The sequence below is a fragment of the Theileria parva genome, chromosome 2, assembly GCF_000165365.1.
Source record: "Theileria parva strain Muguga chromosome 2, complete sequence, whole genome shotgun sequence".
NCBI lineage: Eukaryota > Apicomplexa > Aconoidasida > Piroplasmida > Theileriidae > Theileria > Theileria parva.
The window spans coordinates 1,526,856-1,547,715 of record NC_007345.1 but is presented as its reverse complement, the minus strand read 5'-3'; the positions used below and the strand labels follow the sequence as shown (position 1 = coordinate 1,547,715).

Sequence of the window (20,860 nt, the reverse complement as noted above, 5' to 3'; positions counted from 1 at the left end):
CCACTTAAGTATATATAATATATGTATCTATTAATGTATCTATACATATTGTATATTAGGTATGGTATGGGTATATGGTATAATAAAACTTGTTTATAGTATAATTAAGAATAAATTGAGGCTAAAGTTAATAAAAATACCTTAAAATAACCAATAATTGTGAATAAAGTGGGCGAAAACTGGAATGAAAAATGTAGCTGGTAGAATGCATCTGTATGGGAATTTAAACTTGGTGCTTTTTAAAGATGCTTTTTATAACTTATTAAATACTTCGTTATTTTTTACAAATATCATATTTAATTAAATTATTTCACAGTAATTAATTAACAATTATGGATTTTCAGAACTTGGAGAGTAACTCTGAGGCCAAGATGACCAAAAGAAATGTCCTGATTAGTTACTCATTTTGGTTTCTTCTAGGTGTTCTGATAACTTTCTGTAAATTAATCAAAACACACTTAGCCAGAGCATTATCAGCAATGCTCCAACTTCAAATGTCTGAGAGTGAGTCATTCTTCACAGACTTACTTATTTGTATAGAAATTTTCTACGTTCTAGGCCATCTAATAGCTTATTTGTTCTTTCCAGTAAGCATATTTTGGCTCAAATTGATACTATTATTTTTGTTTGGAAATATCTTTCTGACTGTTTCGCCTCTATTTGTCTTGGTTTCCGGATTCACCTCCGTCCCAAACAATTGTTTGAAATACATGTTTTTAAATGGAATAAGCGGTTGTTCCTTTTGCATAGGAGCCTTAAAGATCATTGGAATGTCTCTTGTTACTGATAGATTTATAGCTGGAAAGCCGTTGACCAAGATTGTGTTAATGCTCTCAGGCCATAGGGCTGGGTCTTTTTGGGGGTCTTTAATTGGTCCGTTTGCAAATTTTGCTCCTGAACCCTCTTATATGGACAAGTTCAAATACAATACCAATAAAATAGTTGGCTATAAATTGGGGTTAGGACTTCCAATTTTAATAACAACCGGTTGCTTGATATATTTTTTTACTAACCCCAAGGACAAAGAACACATTGCTTGGATGAAGTCTAAAGTGGTCAATCAGCTGAAAAAATTCGTCAGAGTTTTAAAGTTAACAATAACGCAATATCCATATGTTATTCTAATGATTGTAATTCAGTTTTTATCGGGATTTTCAGGGGCTTTCTTAGGTACTTTATTATCAACCCACTCACTTCTAAGCACTATATATACGTTTATACATTTATCTATATTGCAATTTATATAGTTATCTATATTGCAATATATACAGTTATCTATATCTCAATTTATACCAAAATTTAGTAATAATTATAGTATTCTATTAGTTATTAGTGTAGTTAGAGGTGATGTAAAATGTTTTAGTTGCACACGCTTTGTCTAATGAAGTTGAGATTTCGGTTTTGGGGAAATTCGTTATGTTCTTGATCTTACGGGATGTTTCAGGCCTCATTGGCACGTGGTTTCCATACGTTTTCCCAGAAAATAAAACAATCAGCAACCACACAGCCAATAACCTTTTGGTAACCAATTATAATACGGAAGGTGGTAAAACTGTAATTGACCTGAGTATAAGTGACTCAACTGTTAATGGAAGTGGTAATTGTAAAACTATATCACGTAAATTGAAAACGCGTCTTTTAATTATTTGGATATTAGCGGCGATATATGCTCTGGTGATTCTGGGTATGATTCTCGACGTTACTGTTCCTTCAAAGCCATTCAATTGTTTTTTCCTCACGATTGCTTCTGGAATCGTGATCACTGTCTTGTTCTCCCTTTTTAGATCCGCTTGCACATCAATTATTTACACTCACCTGTGCGCCATAGAAGTCAACGATGGTCTGATTGACGACGACGACGTTTTTCTCGAACTGGATGACGTAAACCTTGTAAAAAGTTTCCTGGTTGGCTTCTTCTGTTTGATTGAGCTCATTCCCCAATTGATTTACATCCCAATAGACCGTATTTTGAGACCATTAATTATTCAGTATACCAGAAACCTTGCCAGCCCATCCACATAATATATTATTTTCTGTATATTCACTAATTATGATCAAATCAACACTAGTTAAGATAAGTAGTGAGTAAATTGAGATAAGACATTCAGGTGTACGGGTAGAAATTTTTATAATTCGGGACGTAATATTTGTTGAGCATTTTATGGTTGCGATTGTCCGGCTTAGGTCTGTTTTTGATCTTGATGATTATGATTAGCAGGATTATTATTATCAAAAACAGTATGGCTTTCAGGTCCAGTTGGTTAATCAGTTTATTTATCAGTGAGCCTATGATCTCCACTGAGATTGAGGAGACGTCCTCATACACCAACGAGTCCTTCTTCATGCACAGCTCCCACTCCTTGCACTTGCTTTCCATTGCTGGGATCTTTATCACATTACATTTGTTCTTGTTATACTCATTAAAACATATCTAAACACATTTTTATTGAGTTATCTAGCGTAGTCTAAAGAATCTGACTAGTATACATACTACTATGGCAATAGGATATTATATAGTTAATGTAAGTAATGAAGGGAAAGAAGTACCTGTGATTTATTGTGTACAACGGCCTTATTATTATTAATATGATTAATAATATCTTTCCTTAAAATGATAAAAATGACAATTAAAATATAAATTAAGATGAAAGTTACGATTATGTTCAGTATCGTTTTCAGCCAACTGTTTATACTCTCAGTAATAAACTTGCTCTTCTTGGTACTTTCATTGTTATCCCAGACGAAATCATTAGTGTAGCCATCACTTAAAACAGGATTACACCGTAGATATTTACTAACATACGGATTTATGGAATTATAATTATCCAGTCTAAAGTTATAGGGGTTGTTTTTATTACAATTCTGACAACTGAGTTTATGGAATTTATGGGAGTTGTTGGAGAAGCGTGTATTATTGGTATGTGCAGATATTGTGGAGGATTGCGATGACAAATCTGGAATTTTTGGACGAAATAATTGTATTTCATTTTTTTTACCCCTTTTCAAATCCTTCAAGTTTTTAACATAATGTGCTTTTGGTGTTGTTTTCGCACTACTCATCAACCAACCACTTTTTTTCTCATCCTTATTCTCAACTGTGTTGTCCTCCTCAACTACATTAAACGTTTCATCACCTTCAAAAGTGTTCTCCATACTAACTGTGTTATGAGTGTTGGCAGGGTCAGTAGCATTGGTGAGGTCAGTGTAAGAAACAGTATCTGGACTTGGTTTCTCTAACTTAACAAAAATATTATAACCTGTTAACAAAACATCATCATCCACATCACCACCTACTGCGTTAATGTCGTCAATCTTAATATCTGTGTTCATATAATCAGGTGTGCCATTCGTGTTATTTGTATTATCTGTGGTTATATTATCAGATGTATTTTTGATGTTGGAGTGGGAGGTAGGTGGTAAAAAGGAATTGGAATTTGAGATTTTGAGTGATTTGAGCTCATCGTTTAAATTAAGCTCTTCCAACATTACTCGTGAATAAATTTAGCAAAATTTATTTCTTATCCTCCAAACTAAAATACGATCATTATTATTATAATAATTTATCCAGTAAAAGAATAATTACTGGTGTTTGTCAGGTTAACACATAACCGACACTACCTCTACTATTATCACTAAATAATATTAATAGATAATTTTAGTGAGTGCCAGTTGTAAAAAAATGATGGATGATGAGAGTTATGGAATTATTGACAAGGACAGTTATTACAAGGATCCACCCAGGGTGGAAGACCTCTCTGAACTCGTTAATAACACTTTGGAATCCGTTAAACCTAGACTTCCAGTACCATTCCACTCCTTTACACTACTATAATTAGCTATATATTACTTTTAATAGATCTAACTACTATAATATTGATTTTATTTCCATTTTAACCCAGTTATTACACGGTAGTAACATTTTCTTGTAGAAAAATTACGATGAAGAGGTTTTGAAGGAATTATTACTGGAGTTAATGTTGGTTGAGAAGAAATGCCGGCAGAAATTTGACGGGGAGTCTAATTCTTTAATTTGTAACTTTATCTTGACTCTTTTGTACGATTTTAATGATTTTAATAACATGTTCTACTACTTGGTGTTACTATGCAAGAAGCGTGGGCAGTTGAAGACCACGATTGTTTCCATGGTTGACTTGGCTGAGCGCTGGCTTGACTCCATTCCAAGCCTTGAGGTTCGTCTCGAGCTCTTTAACACTCTCGACAAGATTACTCTTGGGAAGATTTACCTTGAAAAGCAGCGTGCTCAGATTATTTTTAAGCTTGCCAAGCTTAAGGAAGACGAGGGAAATATTAAAGAATCAGCTTCCATATTACAGAATATTGAGGTACCTCATTATTTACAGGCAATTCCACTCTTCGGGGACTCGGTCTTCAGTTATTTACTTATATATATACAATACCTCTATCATGTTGATATTTGTGGTTTGTGTAAAATTGTAATAGGTTGAGACGTATGGTAGTTTGAATAAGTTGGAAAAGATAAGATATATATTAGAGCAGATGCGAGTGAATTTGCTTAACGGTGACTATATTCGTTTCTTTATGACTAGTAAGAAGATAACCGAGTCTGCTTTGGACGATTATGTTCCCGAGAAGCTCCAGTTCTATGACTTCATGATACAGTATTACCACCACGATTTCGATATAGAAAACGTCACCAAATCACTCTACACCATCTACTCCACCAAGAAAAAACTATTTCTAGACTCTACCAATTCAACTGATGATTCACCCAGTAACATAGACCAACAATACTATCAAGATTATTTAACCGTAAGTTCTATACACTACTATTTTTATAGTATTTAATTAATCATATTTAACATTTATATATATTTGACATTTATTCATAGGTGTTGGAGAAATTATTGTTATATTTGATATTATTATCATTGAACGAAGAGAATATAGAATACATGAAGAAGGTGAATGAGGATGAGAAAAAGTTCATAAAACAGTTGTTGACTGTTTCTCCTTTTTTCCAGCAATTTCTCAACAACTTCCTCATCCCTCATCAGCTTGACGATGCACTGGTTGAAAAGATCAACAGTATGTTGGACGAGCGATGTAGTAAATTGTTATATGACCGGATAATTCAACACAACGTTAAAATAGTTTCAAAATACTATAACAAAATAACCCTCGAGCGTTTATCAACACTATTAAACATTAATTCAGACGTAAATCCCTACTACTCAATTACACTAGTTACACACTCTATACATCTTTTACCTAGTAAATCAGTTATCTACCACTAATATTACTATTTTTAGTTACTTCCGGTTATATAATTTGTTATATTTGGTTGTAGAAATTGGAGAATGAAATTAGTAACATGGTGGAGATGGGAATAATTGATAGTAAAATCAACCGTATAACGGGAATTGTTAAATTTCAAAAGAAACTACAAACTGAAATTATACTCAACAACTGGGTCAACAATATTACAAAGTACCAAACAAATTATATATTTACTCACACATTCCTTATTTACCTACATATTCTTCATCCAATGACGTTGTTTAATAGTATACTTAGTGTTAAGGTATGTAAAATGTTGTAGGTTGATGGAATTGGTTGACCAGTGCTCTAGATTAGTTCAGAAGGAGAAGATGATCCACGAGGCTAGATCAAAACAAATCCAACTTGATACACAATTTTCATCCTGATTTTTTTCCGCCACTTTTACCATTTTCACCCCAAATTTAATATTCCTCCCGATTTTTATTATCCTTTACTGAATATTATTTTTTGTTGAGATTGTGTCGAAATTAGTTATTTCTAGTAGAACATGTGTATCGTGGTTCCCCATGGAATCTTAAGTACTCGATAAAAAACAACTCACTAAAAATAATATATTTATAGTAGTAGTATCAATAAGTTTATAAGATAATTTGAAAAATGCCGAAAAATAAAGGTTTGGAACTTTAATTCATTGAAATAATTGCTCAGGCAAAGGAGGAAAGAACCGGAGACGCGGTAAAAATGACAATGAAGGCGAAAAAAGAGAATTAGTCTTCAAAATGGAAGATCAAGGTATTTTTATACTTTTTACATTATTTGTACCTTAATTATTTCTATCTTACAGCATTAAGCCTATTTTAATAATTGATTTTTAGAATATGCTCAAGTTTTACGTATGCTCGGTAATGGCAGACTTGAAGCCTACTGTTTTGACGGCACTAAACGTCTTTGCCATATTAGGTATCATTACTACACTAATTCTACCATTCACCTAATATCTTTAACTAGTATTAGTTTTACACTATTACGCTAATAAATTAGTTATACATATGGTTAACAATAATTTAAAAAATGGATTAGAGGAAAGATGAGGAAGCGAGTTTGGGTAAATGCCGGCGATATTATTTTGGTATCGCTTAGAGATTTCCAGGACAGCAAGGCTGACGTGATCGCAAAGTACACTGCTGAGGAGGCTCGTACTCTGAAGGCTTACGGCGAGTTGCCTGAAGCGACCAAAATCAACGAAACTGACGTGTACGACGACGAGGCCGACAACTGCATTGACTTCCAGGACGTATCGTCTGAATCAGAACCTGAGGATGAGTCACAAGAGGAGTCGGATTTCGATATCGATGATTTATAACCATTTTACTCCCACCTCCACCACTCAATTATATAATATACTATAGTCACTATACGCAATTTAGTGAAACAAATAGTAAAAAGTTTTCCAGAACACAATATAGAGATAAATAAATATTTTTCTGAGCAAATTAAATATCTTGGAGTTTACTTTTAAGTTTTAGCGATTTATTCTTTAAAATCTCAACTGCTTTCTACACATAAAATTAAGAATAATTAAAAAAACAATTAAAACCTGTGAAACACTTTAGAGAATGTAAAAATATGTAGAAAATTTAAAAATATGTAGAGAGTGTAAAACGAAGTGCTAAGGAAGGGATAAATAACTAAGGGAGTAGGTAAGTTGTGGCAGGAATTGCCCGCACGCAACGGAGTGTTACCAGTAATAAGTTATAACTTGAAACAGAGCCGGAACTTTCAATAGAAACTAAATCAACTATTAAATAGTAAAAAAGTACAAATAATGTGATTGGTCAGCTTTGAAATAATTATCTTCTTCGGGTATAACTCCAAACAACGACGACAACTAGTACAATTCAGTGGATTCTCAATATTAACTTCTCCTATGACATTTTATACATCATAGATATTAGTATTATATACATAAATGAGGGAATAGATAAGAAGCTAACAAGAATTGATTGAGCACAACGTACCTTTAGAAAATGAAAAAACATTCATTGGACAAATCTTCGGTAACATTTTCTTTTCATTGGCAGTTAACTTATGCTCAGTTGAAAATTCTAATCAAACATCAACACAATATATACTAGTAGTTGTACATAACCATGAGTATATAACTGGATGATTGTTAAGGAACCAATTTTTGGCATGAATTTGTAGACAGCGGTTGAGACTGGAGACCATTTAGAGTGTACTTTACCAATCCCCTTCTCAAGGTACATATTCAAATCTATCTCCTGTAACACATTACACATCCAATAATGTTATCTTTATAAAGGTATTTAGGTATTTATTATGGTCGAAATTTCTTTTTGGAAATAAATACAGAATATAATAGAAAGAATCAAAGCTGTGAAATAACTATAAAACTAGTATGGCTGGAGTGGAAAATTGTTTAGAGGTTTGTAGTACCTGCCCTGGAGCCAATTTAGTAATTAAAATATCATCATAAACAGGTTTCGGAGGATTATCCTTAAACATCAACTCCTGATTATTAGATAATGGAACCCATTCCAAATCATTACTATATACTAAAACATTTTACATCACCTAGTATTATAGACTATGCTATATGGGATAGAGGTAACTATAATTAACGGAATTACTGGAAAGATAATCGGATTGATCGAACTTATTATATTTAACCTTGAGCTTAAAGCAAACACTATTTTTATCATTTATCTCCTCACAATCTGTAAAACAAATGACTAGTCTTGAAGTTACTCTTAAAATTAAAAAGGTCTGGATCAATTGCAAAGGGAATTAAACCAAGTCTATGAGCCAGTAATTCGTCCTGGATTACTCCAGTATTCTGGTATATCTACACACACATAATTACTAGACAAACTTATAATGGTATATAATAAATAACTATTAACTAATTAGTGTATTTGCTATCATTCCATAATATAAAGATAAGTAATATGCGGAAGAGGGCTCAGAAGTATCGGAAGTGGTATGTACCTGTACAGTTTCAACGGCCAGAGTGGGAACTTCTGAAATAAGAATCCTTCTTAAGGCGTTTGCCAAGGAAACGTCTAGACCGACGATTTCAACGACCGAAAATTCAGGCGTTTTCTTGAGAAACTTAACCTGCAAATTCTTCACCTTCTCAAGGATCGGGATATTGTTATCATCAGACTCCTCATAACATGGTTTGATCCCGGAAGGCTCCAAAAAAACTCGATTAGGCATCGGAATCACTTTAATCACAATATGTTACAAATCCCTATTATTTACGTTTGGAAATTAGTGTAATAAACCTTATAACATATAATGTGTTAAAAATAAGTAAAAATAAGGCAAACAGGGAATTTGGAAATTTTATTCACCGTCAATTCCCAGATCGGGTTTACACAATTCTTATTTTCATAAACATTATTTTAAAATTATTGTTTTCATTAATGCCATATAAAGATTATTATTTCACTGATTCATTCATCAGATTAATATTATTTTGTGTAAATTTATTTAACAACATATCTAATTAATGGACCTCCATCTAACTAAAAGGTCTAGTATAATCTAAGGGTGTAATATACATTGTGGAATAATATTAAAAAAGTTAAAAGAACATCATTTCCCTCGTTTTACGATTAATGCCTATTCACCAAAGATTTTCGTGTCGTATAAGAAATCCAGGAATGGAGGAGCATATTCAGGTTTCATGTCGAAAAAGAGGCAAACACTAGCAAATGCAAAGAATATAAAGAATATTATCCAAATCATAAGGATTCTGCAGGAGAAACATTCTTGTCCAGCTCTAAATGAGAAAATGAGTCCTGTGATGAAGATAAGGCCACAGAGACTGAAGAATATTATCCACAAGAGTCTCACAAGTGTCATCACCATTTTGCTTGTTACGTTTAATTTGAGATTTTTAAAAGTTGATTTAAAGTTTTATTGAGGTTTTTGAAAGTTAACTGTTGTCGAGTATGATTCTCTAGTTTTGGAAAAATAATCCTTTACTTATCCTTTTTACTTGAAAAAAAAGTTTTTTTAAATTATGAAAGTTATTATGCAATCTTTAATTATATATTTTAGCAAATACTTCAGATCTAGCAACCTGTATCTACGGGTACTTTTGTGTACTTGTATCTATACGGGGCGATAAGTGACCAAATCCTCAAAACTAATCCCCAAAACACTTATATATTGATTAATATTTTAAGAATTCCAATTAGTCATATTCCTTTCATTATTCCTTCTCCTATGCCCTATCATGAGATTCCATTACTGCTGCTGAGCCACATTGTTTCTTTAAAAGCAGTCAGCCAGATCAACATCTGTTATTAATTTTGCTTTTAATAAAAAATTGTTTTTTTCCTTTTCCTTCTCCCCCTTTTACTCACACACTTGATATTACACATTTTACAACTCATTTTATTTAACACCATTGATATTATATTATTTATTAATTGTTTGTTTATAATTTATTCCTGGTTTAATATCGCTGTAAATCTTGTTATGTGATTGAACCTTGTATTATAACCTTACAACTTCCTTCCATCACCTTCTACTATTTATCATTTGTATTATACATGTTATTATATTATATTTCGATTTATTATATTATGTTATTTTTTAAAAACTATTAAGAATCAGTTTTTAATTTTTTTATGATTTATTTTTCGATTAAATTTCCAATTTTGGGTACTTTCCCTCTTAAATTATATTTATTTTAGCTCTAATTCATCTATCAAATTACTCATCACTTACCCTTATTATGCTATTAATTAAGATTAATTAAGTTTTTATTACTAGTGATTTAAGCTTGATCAGAGTGTAATACTAGATGAATATGGGTGAAAGAGTTTGGGAAGATCCAGACGATGCTGAAGCTCCTGGTTTGGAGGAGCCTAGATGGGTACAGAAGAGGCGTTTGATCTTGAAGGAGGGTGGTTCAGAAGCTTATTTATCTGTTTCTGGACCACTCACTAGGGTTAAACCAAGTGCCTTTAAAACCGGTTCGAGGTTTAAAATTACTCCAGTAAAACCCTCTAAAGATTCATTCAAGTTTAGGTACTCACTAGATTATGTAGATATCCCTCCTCACTTAATTATCTATATATTACTGGAAAGAGTCGTTCAATATATATTATTTCTAATTATTTATACTTTAATAGTATTAATTATGATTATAGTGGCGAGGTCAGTTCAATTGGATTTGATGAGGATTTCCGGTTTATGTCAGTTTTATGCCACAAGGAGAAGGGGTTACAGCTCTACACAGTAGGAGGCAGGGAAAGGTTTAAGCTGAAGTCGAAGAAAACGCTTTTCTTCGATGATTTTTTAATACGAGATTTTGCTTTCAAGGATAATAATATTTTACTGATAGGGAAAAATAAGAAATTACTCAAATATGATGTAAAAAGCGGGTAAACACAATTTCTACATTTTGTAGTTTAGGACAGAATATATTTAATGTAATGGTTCCTCGAACTGAGATTGCCTATAAACAAATCGTCACCTCAAAACATACAAACTATTATGCAATCCCATGTGTTAACACAGGGTACATTTATTTATTTATATTTAACATTTAGAACCATATTGGTGTGTGATTTCAAGGACAATTTACTGGTCCACAACTTTAAAATGAATTCCGAATGCGCCGTAAGTTTAACTCTACCAACCATCAACTATAGGGACTGGGATTCATCGACGATGTTCTAATTTCATGTGATTTAGACTCAAATGTAATTCATTACACAATAGTTACCTATTTAACCAGTTACCTACATATATCAGTATGAATCATACTGTGTAGATATACGAGTTTGATGTAAGAGGTGGAAAATGTAGAAGAAAGTTTAAAGACCCAAATTCTGTACATGTCACAGCATTTTCAACTTTTAACTCAAATCGCAATTCTTATTTCGCAACTGGGACAAAATCAGGCTACGTTAACTTATACCGTACAAACTCAGATAAACCCTTTAAAGTATTACTTTCCCAACCTTTACAACTAGTCATCAGTTACACATGATTACACAGATATTAATAGTTTGATATTGGTAAAGAATAGAATAGTAGTTGTATACCCCATTGTAAAGGAAGAATTGTAGGTTCTGGATAATTTAACAACTGAAATAACGAGTTTGAAGTTGAGTGAGGAATTCGGACTGTTTTCGTCGGTCCACAAGAAAAATTCAGTGCGTTTGGTGTACAATGACAACTACAACGTGGTGGCAAACTGGCCCAATAGCACGTCAAACCTGGGCCGCATCACAGCACTTGAATACTTTCAACCTCTAGATACCATAGTTCTGGGAACTAGAGCCGGTCGAATTCACTTTCATACCATTAAAAAATAATCTATACTGTTTCATTACAAAAACTAGTTAAACAGACATTGTGTAAACTTATCCTCGATTGAATATTATTATTTTCTAAAACATTTGTTTTAAACTTGAAATACTGAGCGGAAAACCCAGAATATTGTAACCAAAATAAATTTGGGAGAATAACAAGGTAATTTAGAAGAATTCGTTATTTATAAAATTAAACAAATGTTGGAGATAAATATAATAAAAAAAGTTAGGTAAAAATATTCAATAATTAGTCAAATCATTATACTTCCAATATAATTAAAGAACTTGACAAAAACAAGCAATTTAGAGAACGAAAAGACGTATTGAGAAGTTGATGTTGTGATCAGCTATTTTGGTTAAAAAAGAGATAAAATTATTAAAAAAATAAATGAAAAAACTTAAATCAGACTAATGTGTAAAGTGGAAGTGGTGTAATCGGTTGAACGAAAGTTATTTGTTGGTAAGATTACTCATTACCCCCTTAGACAGAGCTCACTGCAATTAAAATTAGTTTTCTATATTTAATAAAGGGATTTGTCCAGGAATTTCAATGTCATGACAGTTTGGTGTCCTGCTGTGTAAATTGTTTTACTTATAAAGGACCTACAAAAAACATTCAGGTGAGGAAACTTAAAGAATCACATAATTTGGAAAACTTGGAGCAAAATTTGGAGGTTAATATAAAGTTTGGTACTTCTAGGCTGGCCCAGCGTTGTCGAGATAAATATCCCCACAGGTGTAGTAGTCAGAAATAATGAACTGAGCCTGGATGGCGTTTTTGAGAAAGCTACTCCTGTTTCTGGCGTTCGCCAGCTATGTTCAGGGCTCAGAGGTCGAGCTGGACCTGTCGAGCGCGTCTACGGACAATTTTGATGTGGTAACTTTTGAGGCTGGGCCGGCCTCTGTGACACGTTTTACACCCAAGCTGGGCGTATACGTGAATAGAGTCACCGACTCACCGGACAGCGTATGGTCCCCTTTGTCGAAAGATTTCTCCATGAAATCCTTCGAAATCCACCAAAGGTCGGGCCACAACTCCATAGGCCACCTCGCGCTCCTGGAAAAAAGCACTCCATCCCCTTCAGACTCCAAGAAGGAGGAAACTTTAAACCAAAATACGACTGAATCTTTACCTGAAAAGGTTGTCTTTAGTAATTTGTATTTCACGAAGAGAGACAAGGGCTGGTACCCCCTGACGAAGTACCACTTTGATGTATTAAAGGACGAGATGGAGTCCTTAGAATCAACTCTAGACCTACATAATTTCTCAGATTCCTTATTCTCTGTCTCTCATCTTGATGACAGAGTGACACGTGAGCTTCTCCTTGCTCGCCGTCTTTCTCGTGTAACTCGCGTGAACCATAACGGGGATCTGGTCTGGAGTTCTGGAGGAACTGAGCTCTTCAAGAGCGCAGCTCTCTCCTACAATACTATGAACAAACTTGTGTTGGTCAAAATGACCTTGACCACACCAAACATGACCTACAACCCTCTTGATGAAAAGTCTACCAGATACTACGTTGACAGGACTCTTTACTTCTATAGGAATAAGTCGTTTGCCTGGGAAACAGTAAACCCGACATTCTACGAGGAACAAATCGATAGATTGAGGAATGAGTTCGCCGAATTTTCCAGGCGTTTCCCAAAGCTTACTCTAGACCTCCTTCACTTGGTGAACGGGTCTGTCTCCGAAACTCCTATATACTACAACTTTAAATTCGAGAAGAAGGAGTACAGGGGTATGAATGTGATGATGCTTAGCCCTTTGGGAGATGCTCTCTTGACGGTTGTAAAGTCAGGGGACTCTCTTCTTTGGGTTTCAGAAAATAAGAAATCGCATTGTAGAGACGTACGCCTTTACCGCCTGAGCGGAGGCTCTACAATCGTGGACCTCTGCCTGGCCTCCAGCAGCTCCGACGCATGCCAGTATAAGTTTTTTGGGTTCGAAGGTGGTGAATGGCGCGCACTCTCGCCCGAGAATTACAAACATTTGTTGAACAACGACGAGATCTCAGTTGTTCTAGACCTCGCCATCTCAGATTTGGATTTCTGCACAAAGTCCATCTTCAAGGTCGATGGTGTCCCAGTGACAAACTTTACTGCTCTTGATGGCTACTACTTTGACAAGGTTAAGGAACTTGAGTTTGAACTGTGGAACTCAACTCGGTTCCTAAAGTGTAAAAAAGTGTTCCATGTCAATTTAAACAGTTTTAACTTCATTTCTTTACTCATTGAAGATCCATTAAGCAACACTTCCCATTTGTTGTATTATCAAAAAATGTCACTCGCTCCCTTTGATACCAATAATGAACTTGTCTGGGTCCCTATATCCCAGGCAGTTCATTCTTCATTGATGTACTCTGCATTGATGAAGATATCGTTTGACTTTGACTTGGCTGAGTTTATAACTTACGTTAGATCAGAGCATCCTTTTCCCTTTGATCTCAACTCCTTCCCCAAGACTAAGCTTGATGCAAAGTACAAAAATTATACTTTGAGCTTATTCAGGCACAAAGACGTACCAATGGTCCGAATTTATCCAGTATTCGCATCTCATCTGGCTAACTTTCGAGAGGGTTCTAACGTGATCTGGTCCTCAAAGCTTAACTACAAACTTTTTTTCTTGGAGTTTAACTATGCGGAGCAGCCCAGCATGGCGATGTTAATGTTCTCAGACGAGGCTGACGTGGTAAGGGTTTCTTATTATTCCCGAGTAAGGGGCAGGTGGAATAAAGTCACCGTAGACGAGGCGCAGGACTATTTCAGCGCAATATCCACCGTCCAGGACCACAAGTACTTCACACTTGATGTTGGGAAACTGGCTCCTTCTAACAAGTTCACATATAACGTCGAGCATCTTGATTCCCCTCCAACAGCCTTTGTGGAGCCATCCTATGGTTACAAGGTTGGCAAGCTAGTCGACGGCAGTGAAACCATATGGTCTTCAGCCTCAGTTCCCACTGAAAACTCCACGGCTTACGGCAAAGTAGATGGCACTAAACAAACTAGGGGTTATGAGACTCTTGTATACGCCTCAATCTTACCCTACAATGATCCAAAATTCTCAATCGTAGTCACAATGTCACAATCTACACACATCTACCTCAATCACTACCATAAAGTCCCTGACGGGTCTTGGAAAGGTGTTAGTACAGAAGAATACTTTCGGGAGTTGGATAAATATTCTGAAGAGTATTATCAGGGAGAGGAGATTGTTGATTTGTCGGATGTTTTCAAGGGCGAGAAGAGAGTTTACTACGAATTTGTCGACTCAAGTTATTTTGGTTTGGACCACTACGGTGTTCTCAAATTCACTGATAAGGTGGAAAATTTATCCCTGTACGTTAACGGTGAACCCCTATACAAGTTCCCTAGAGTCCACTACCTCAAGGAAGTTATTTTCTTTCCCTCTAACGCACCAAAGGTCATATCACTTGAGTACCAATTCGGGTTTTTAGAGTCCAACTTTCTTTACTTCTGCGACTCGCGCTTGATTGATGTCGATCCTTTCGTTAAGGTAACAACTAACTATGTTGAGGTTAATGAGTCGGTCTACAGCAATCAATTCGAGAAGCTCCTAATGTTAAAAAATTACACAACTCTGGATCTGTCCACCTACTACAAAATGGTCAAGGACTTTGAAGAAACTAACTCAGACGAACGTGATTTAGTTTCTTACATCCACGAAAAACTATCTAACCCAACCAACAACTTAACTAAAGGTGATTCCCCTTTAAAACATTCTGTGTACAATTATTTGGGAGTTAATTTCGTGGTCGCTGAGGTGAATTCTGATTATCTTCTTAAGGGTGTTATCGATGGACCTCAGATTATAACAGGTCTTAACTTTTATCCTTCTACAAAGCTTTATTTCACTCTTAATAACGACTATTACTTGAGCATCTATTACACTGATGGCCACTCGCGTGAGTTGAAAACGCTTAACTATGAGAAGTGGAACCACTCCTGGTCCTATCTGAAGACTTCGTTCCGCCGCGGACTTCAGGCTCTGGTGGACTTCGCTTCAAAACCTGTTTCGGTTGACATGTTTCACCTTAGAGATGGACACGGCTTCAATATTACTACATCTCAGTTCAGCCCCGACTATTTGGTCAATACCCTAACGCCTAAGCCGGGATATGAAATAAAGCGTTTGTATTACAACTCTATTCTAATATACGACACTGATAACGGAATTTCCAAACAAATTGGCCTCAAAAACGCTCTCGAGAACGTGATTAAAGTTACATTCGTCCCACGCCTTAGGCCCACACTCCTATATATCACCTCAAATACAAACTCATCAATCCTTAATAAATACTACAAGATCACCAATGCAGTTAACCCCAACTCACCCAACCTATCCAAAATATCACTAATAAAGAGTATCAACGTTTTCGACTACAACTCATTGCTGGATACCGTGAAGGGGGTGAAAGAGTTTCTAGTGGACATAACCGACCTGCACACCACTGAAGACTACAGGGTTTCAAATCATACAGTCTCCACTAAAGCTTATGCAATTTTAACCCCAAATAAAGACAGAAATCTGGTACTGTTAACTCAGGGTAAGACAACTATCTGGGAGGCACAAGATGAGCTCGTCAACTACCTCATACTATATCCCCAAAATAGTCCCTTACTAGCACTTATATACTATAGTAATCCCGATGGTGATGGTGTACACCGTTATAGATATATGTCTAGTATGAATAAATGGGTGAAGACTACCGAGGAATACGCCTTGGATACCCTGAAGTTGAATAAGGACAAATTGATGCCCTTTACCCTTGACTTGTCAACTTTGTTGAATAAGACCGTAAAGAATAAGGATTTTATGATGAACCAATACATAAATCTGTATAGGAGGAAGATTTACGGACTACTCTTTACCATAGTCAAGCCCTCATTCTCAACCTACATTACGGCCGTTAAACACGATGATAAGGTCCTATTCGACATCAACGCAGACCAATCTGGTGTTTCAGACCAGTCCGATAGGGTGTTGAGTGTGGTTTATGCCTTTAAGGATGACCCTAGGATCTTGGCTTTGAACTTTGTGAGGAACTTTGTACCTTCTCAGGCATACTTTAGGAAAAATGATGAGGGAGATTGGGAAGAGATTTCAAGCTCAGAGTACGGCAAGTTCCTTTTCTTGCTTAAACGTTTCACCATGAACCCGGTTGTGCTTGACCTCGATAGTCCTAACCCCAACTTCTTCACCATTTTTACTGACCGCTCCAACAAGAACATCACAATGACAAGGATAACTCCAAAAGACAGTTACAAGATTTGGAAAGTTGTAAGATCTAATTCCTCTAACCTTTTCGACCCTTTCAAGGAAGTCAAATTGTCTGATTTGCATAGGAGATCAGTTCAGTCAATTGAAGAAGTTTTCTCAATACAGAACACGTCTGTGTTATATGTGGAATACACTGACGGAGATCCCTCTCTTTTGAGGCTCTACTACAACACTGACATGTTGTTCCAGGTCCGAAAGGCATATTTTGTTCTAGAGGATGGCTTTTACAAGTCCACAACTGAGGAGAATTTCAACCACCTTTTGTCCCTGGCCAAGAGCGCAGGCACTCAGGTTACCTACAACCTCGACCCCTACTACAGGCACGGATCCCCTAGTTACAGAAAGGACAGCTATGAAGAGAAGGTTGTAACAGTTTACAACGACAAGTTTGATCTCGTTTACCCGAACTACGAGTTTAACATCTCACCTGTGATGTTCAAGGAGACCAAGGTTTGGGAGGCTCGCCCGCATTACCAGACCCTATCAATTGCCTCTTATCCCTCAAAGAACCCCAATCAAATGATGGTACATTACAAGGACCTATTAAAAAATGTCGTTTACTCTCAGTATTACAAGTTGACAGTCGGATCCGGGCCTTCGGACGAGGTTGTCTGGAAACCCTCTACACTATATAGCAATCCTGTTTTCGACAGGAACGTTAGGAGCTTAGACTTTGATTTGACTGATACCAGGGTTCACTCGACTTTGACTGTATTTTCTTTCGAGCGCGAGGGCCTCTACACCACTGTAGTTCTTCCCAACAATGATACACTTGTGGGCTCAATTTCCATTGACAAACGAAAGATTTGGACTCCAAATTACGACGAATCAACTTCTGTTTCTGAGAAGCTTGTGAAGTTTTACTTTACACCCTCTGTTGATCCCAAGATTTTGGTCGTGTACTACAGAGATTTCAAGGGTTACGTGAGGCTGAAGGACTTTAAAAGAGAATTGTCAAGTTTTGAGTGGAAAGAGAGTTACTCAAAGTTTATGTCCTATTACCTGGATATGCTTGACTCTTCTTTCCCACTAAACCTTCAGTCCTATGACAAGTCTAAATTCATCTTCTCAACCTATTCCAAATACGGATTCAAAATCGTTTCCCTATATCCACTCCTCTCAACCAACATCACCAAAATCTTCTCCAAACCACTTGACCCCAACAGTGACGTGGTTTCTGATGTGGCTGACTCTGAATTGATTTGGAGGAGTGAGGCTCTTGAAAATTGTTTTTCGCTGCATTTTGCACCTCCAGAAGACCCTAAGGTTTTGTTGGTATATTATTCTGAAAAGTCTGTTTCTAAGTCCAGTTTATACTACAAAGACAGTCTTAACGGCTGGATTCTTGATAATGAAAACACTCACCGCCAGTTTATAAATCGTTTACTTGACTTCCAAAATGCATTTGTGTACCACCTCGAAGACTCAAATTTGTCTTTGCCCAGCGAGTTTTACACCTATGAATACACTGACGTTTTCGGTGTCAGGTTTGGAGTCTGCACTCCAAAGCCCGGTAAGAACCTTGTCGCAGTCACCGACAAATCAATGTACGTCTACGAGATCAAAACAGGTGAGCGAATTCTCGACGTCCTCTCAGCCCAGCCGAACAATCCAGATCACCTCATAATCATATTGGATACTAACGTGAAAGAGAGTGATCACCAAACTCCACTCATCACATACAAGTACCTGAAGAAGGTTCGTTCTTGGGTCGAAGTTGGAGAAAATGAGTTTTTGGATTCACTAATGGGTAGCATGTCAACGGCCTTCTCTCCAAGACGTTTAACCACAAAGGACTTGCACAATCGAGTTCTGGCCCAGTTATCTGTTGGAACTTCTTACGGCACCTTCATGGACAGCACAAAGGAACTTTCACCACCATCAGACTACGAGCATTTCACCCTCGACCTCGCCAACTATAAGGAAAACAACAGGTTCACGGTTAAGAACTACGTTGAATCAACGGTACCCAGGACAGTCCTGCGGCTGAAACGCGGATACCTCCTCACCCAACTAATCCACGCGGATCAGTCGATTTGGACCAATGGACCCAATGAATCGTCTCCCTCTGGCAATGAAAGATTTGTAACCCATGTGTACTTTGCCCCTACTGAGGATCCGAAGGTTTTGACCCTATTTTTCAGGGACTCTGGCAGCGGCGTTTTCTCTCGCAGGTTTGTTAAAAACGATGTTTGGACCGAATTTGAGAGCTTGTCCCATGACCTTACAAACGACTCAACCCTCTTTACCAAGCTTAACAAATTTGTGCTCGACATTCACTTCGACTCGGTCCGCTACTCGTCAACCATCTTTAAGAAGGAGTTGCTATACGAGGACACCACTTACTTCATGAAGATATCTCCCAGGGATAATGTTGACGTAGTCAAGTTGGTATATAAGGACTCGCACCTTTGGGACAAGGGCGAATTTGACAATCTAAAGTCTGTACTTGTTTACCCAATCAACTGCCCCAAGTTTGCGAAGATTCTCCTTAGCACCGGCAACGGCCTTCACTTCTTCTACTTCTCAAGAGTTAACGAGTTCTGGTCATGTACAAGCGAGCAAGAGTTTAAGTCTTCGCTTAAGAAATACTTTTCCCACTCATCCGAAGACTTCGAGTCTGTTGACCTCTCCAACACCAAAAACTACCACAACCAGACCCAAAAGCTCAATGTGCACTACGCGAACCTGCATAAGCTTTCGTTCAAGTCCGTCTCCCCACGCTGGGACTACAAGATCTCAAAGGTGGTGTTCGGTTCACCCCAGCCCGCTGGGGACTCCGACCTCAATGATTTTGACTTTGGACCCTTCAACTTCAATACTAACACAAAAACAGTAGATAAGGATCCAACAAATTCTGACCTGACAGTTCTGTTTGAACCCACTTCTAACGAGGATATAAGATTGGTCTCATTTTCTCCCGAACATGATCCAAAGTTTGTTTCAATCACTTACACAAGTACTTTCAACATGATCATACCTCCAACCGCCCTACCAAAGTTAATAGACTCTCCACATTCACCTAACCAATCACCAGAACCTGTCTCAGGTCCAACTCCACCATCATCTGTATCGTTCTCAGGTGATTATGCATATTTAGCTGGTGTTCCAGGTTATGAGCCCAATTACGACGGGAGGGATATGTCTTCTCCATTTTACCTTTCGGTGAATACAAATCACTATTACTTGGACGGTGGTGTTTGGTCGATAACCGACGATGCCACTTTCAAGTCTATGTGCCTGAAGTGGGCCGACGATCATTTCGAGAGGAAGCAACCGTTTGACCTTGACGTCGACAACCTCGAACTTAACAAGGAAAAGTATGATATGACTACTGAGGACTTGGCCGGAGTTCACTTTACGAAGTTTCAGCCAAAATCAGGCTTCGAGTTCTCCCGCCTACTCCAGTACGAGAAGGTTGTATACCGACAGTTTACATTCCCGATACTCAGCTTTTCAGTGTTCCCCCTAGACAAACCCAGATTCTTCAAAATCTCACACAGAATGAGCCCGTCACTGATCAATAACTACTTCTTCGTCAGCTTCTACCCCTATGGACTCTCTCAACGCGATTATCCCTCCTTCAAAAAGGCTCTATTTGACTATCTAAACTCCCCAGAATACACAAAACCGTCTGGATCAACTAAAGTTGATATATGTAAAACTGAGTTAACTAAAACTGACTTGCCTAAAGATGATTTACACCACTCAACACTAGTTCTCCATGGAAAGAATCCCGATAACTTATTGTACTTTGTGGATTATAACAAAGATTCTACAAGTGGGTACAGTTTAGACTATGACACTGATTCTAAGGAGTTCAAGGACGTAATGAGGACTTATTCGGGCAATTTGTACTTATTAGACTATTATTTGGTTGCGCCCACAAACGGACATGAGTTCACGAGGCTGTATGATAAGGGTAATTTGGTGTTTG

General features: G+C 36.8%; 9 protein-coding genes across 9 annotated transcripts; 6 read left to right on the top strand and 3 right to left on the bottom strand.

Moving 5' to 3' along the window:
* Positions 1 to 184: 184 nt before the first annotated feature.
* TpMuguga_02g00770 (putative integral membrane protein) lies at positions 185 to 2,030 on the top strand (the record flags this gene model as incomplete). The annotated part of the gene is made up of 3 exons (XM_760244.2): positions 185 to 232; positions 345 to 1,170; positions 1,364 to 2,030. The coding sequence occupies 3 exons, from the start codon at positions 185 to 187 to the stop codon at positions 2,020 to 2,022; spliced, it is 1,533 nt and encodes a 510-aa protein (XP_765337.1). The 3' UTR covers positions 2,023 to 2,030.
* A 56-nt stretch (positions 2,031 to 2,086) lies between these two features.
* TpMuguga_02g00769 (Di-sulfide bridge nucleocytoplasmic transport domain protein) lies at positions 2,087 to 3,556 on the bottom strand. The gene is made up of 2 exons (XM_760243.2): positions 2,548 to 3,556; positions 2,087 to 2,431 (listed from the first exon to the last, which is right to left on the bottom strand). Exons 1-2 carry the CDS (start codon positions 3,484 to 3,486, stop codon positions 2,105 to 2,107), a joined length of 1,266 nt encoding a protein of 421 aa, XP_765336.1. The 5' UTR covers positions 3,487 to 3,556; the 3' UTR covers positions 2,087 to 2,104.
* A 69-nt stretch (positions 3,557 to 3,625) lies between these two features.
* Positions 3,626 to 5,738, top strand: rpn5b (PCI domain protein). The gene is made up of 6 exons (XM_061305468.1): positions 3,626 to 3,802; positions 3,930 to 4,343; positions 4,462 to 4,791; positions 4,872 to 5,198; positions 5,330 to 5,469; positions 5,582 to 5,738. The coding sequence occupies exons 1-6, from the start codon at positions 3,680 to 3,682 to the stop codon at positions 5,685 to 5,687; spliced, it is 1,440 nt and encodes a 479-aa protein (XP_061161432.1). The 5' UTR covers positions 3,626 to 3,679; the 3' UTR covers positions 5,688 to 5,738.
* Positions 5,739 to 6,677, top strand: TpMuguga_02g00767 (TP5). Its single transcript, XM_760241.2, has 4 exons — positions 5,739 to 5,935; positions 5,971 to 6,054; positions 6,138 to 6,222; positions 6,343 to 6,677. The coding sequence occupies exons 1-4, from the start codon at positions 5,920 to 5,922 to the stop codon at positions 6,623 to 6,625; spliced, it is 468 nt and encodes a 155-aa protein (XP_765334.1). The 5' UTR covers positions 5,739 to 5,919; the 3' UTR covers positions 6,626 to 6,677.
* Positions 6,678 to 6,755: 78 nt separating this feature from the next.
* Positions 6,756 to 8,619, bottom strand: polr1c (RNA polymerase Rpb3/RpoA insert domain protein; the record flags this gene model as incomplete). Its single annotated transcript, XM_061305467.1, has 9 exons — positions 8,272 to 8,619; positions 8,032 to 8,128; positions 7,914 to 8,000; positions 7,720 to 7,838; positions 7,445 to 7,544; positions 7,281 to 7,367; positions 7,083 to 7,187; positions 7,005 to 7,051; positions 6,756 to 6,818 (listed from the first exon to the last, which is right to left on the bottom strand). The coding sequence occupies exons 1-9, from the start codon at positions 8,500 to 8,502 to the stop codon at positions 6,756 to 6,758; spliced, it is 936 nt and encodes a 311-aa protein (XP_061161431.1). The 5' UTR covers positions 8,503 to 8,619.
* Positions 8,620 to 8,891: 272 nt separating this feature from the next.
* On the bottom strand, positions 8,892 to 9,558 carry TpMuguga_02g02095 (putative integral membrane protein). The gene has a single exon (XM_061305522.1). The coding sequence runs from the start codon at positions 9,157 to 9,159 to the stop codon at positions 8,911 to 8,913; it is 249 nt and encodes an 82-aa protein (XP_061161430.1). The 5' UTR covers positions 9,160 to 9,558; the 3' UTR covers positions 8,892 to 8,910.
* Positions 9,559 to 9,733: 175 nt separating this feature from the next.
* Positions 9,734 to 11,632, top strand: TpMuguga_02g00764 (U3 small nucleolar RNA-associated protein 18-like protein). Its single transcript, XM_061305466.1, has 8 exons — positions 9,734 to 9,960; positions 10,090 to 10,329; positions 10,452 to 10,685; positions 10,712 to 10,822; positions 10,854 to 10,923; positions 10,956 to 11,006; positions 11,078 to 11,251; positions 11,376 to 11,632. Exons 2-8 carry the CDS (start codon positions 10,103 to 10,105, stop codon positions 11,622 to 11,624), a joined length of 1,116 nt encoding a protein of 371 aa, XP_061161429.1. The 5' UTR covers positions 9,734 to 9,960; positions 10,090 to 10,102; the 3' UTR covers positions 11,625 to 11,632.
* Positions 11,633 to 12,390: 758 nt separating this feature from the next.
* On the top strand, positions 12,391 to 15,119 carry TpMuguga_02g00763 (uncharacterized protein; the record flags this gene model as incomplete). The annotated part of the gene is made up of 3 exons (XM_760237.1): positions 12,391 to 14,632; positions 14,696 to 15,059; positions 15,080 to 15,119. 3 exons carry the CDS (start codon positions 12,391 to 12,393, stop codon positions 15,117 to 15,119), a joined length of 2,646 nt encoding a protein of 881 aa, XP_765330.1.
* Positions 15,120 to 15,201: 82 nt separating this feature from the next.
* Positions 15,202 to 20,092, top strand: TpMuguga_02g00762 (uncharacterized protein; the record flags this gene model as incomplete). Its single annotated transcript, XM_760236.1, has 4 exons — positions 15,202 to 16,224; positions 16,348 to 17,448; positions 17,491 to 19,992; positions 20,024 to 20,092. The coding sequence occupies 4 exons, from the start codon at positions 15,202 to 15,204 to the stop codon at positions 20,090 to 20,092; spliced, it is 4,695 nt and encodes a 1,564-aa protein (XP_765329.1).
* Positions 20,093 to 20,860: the final 768 nt, after the last annotated feature.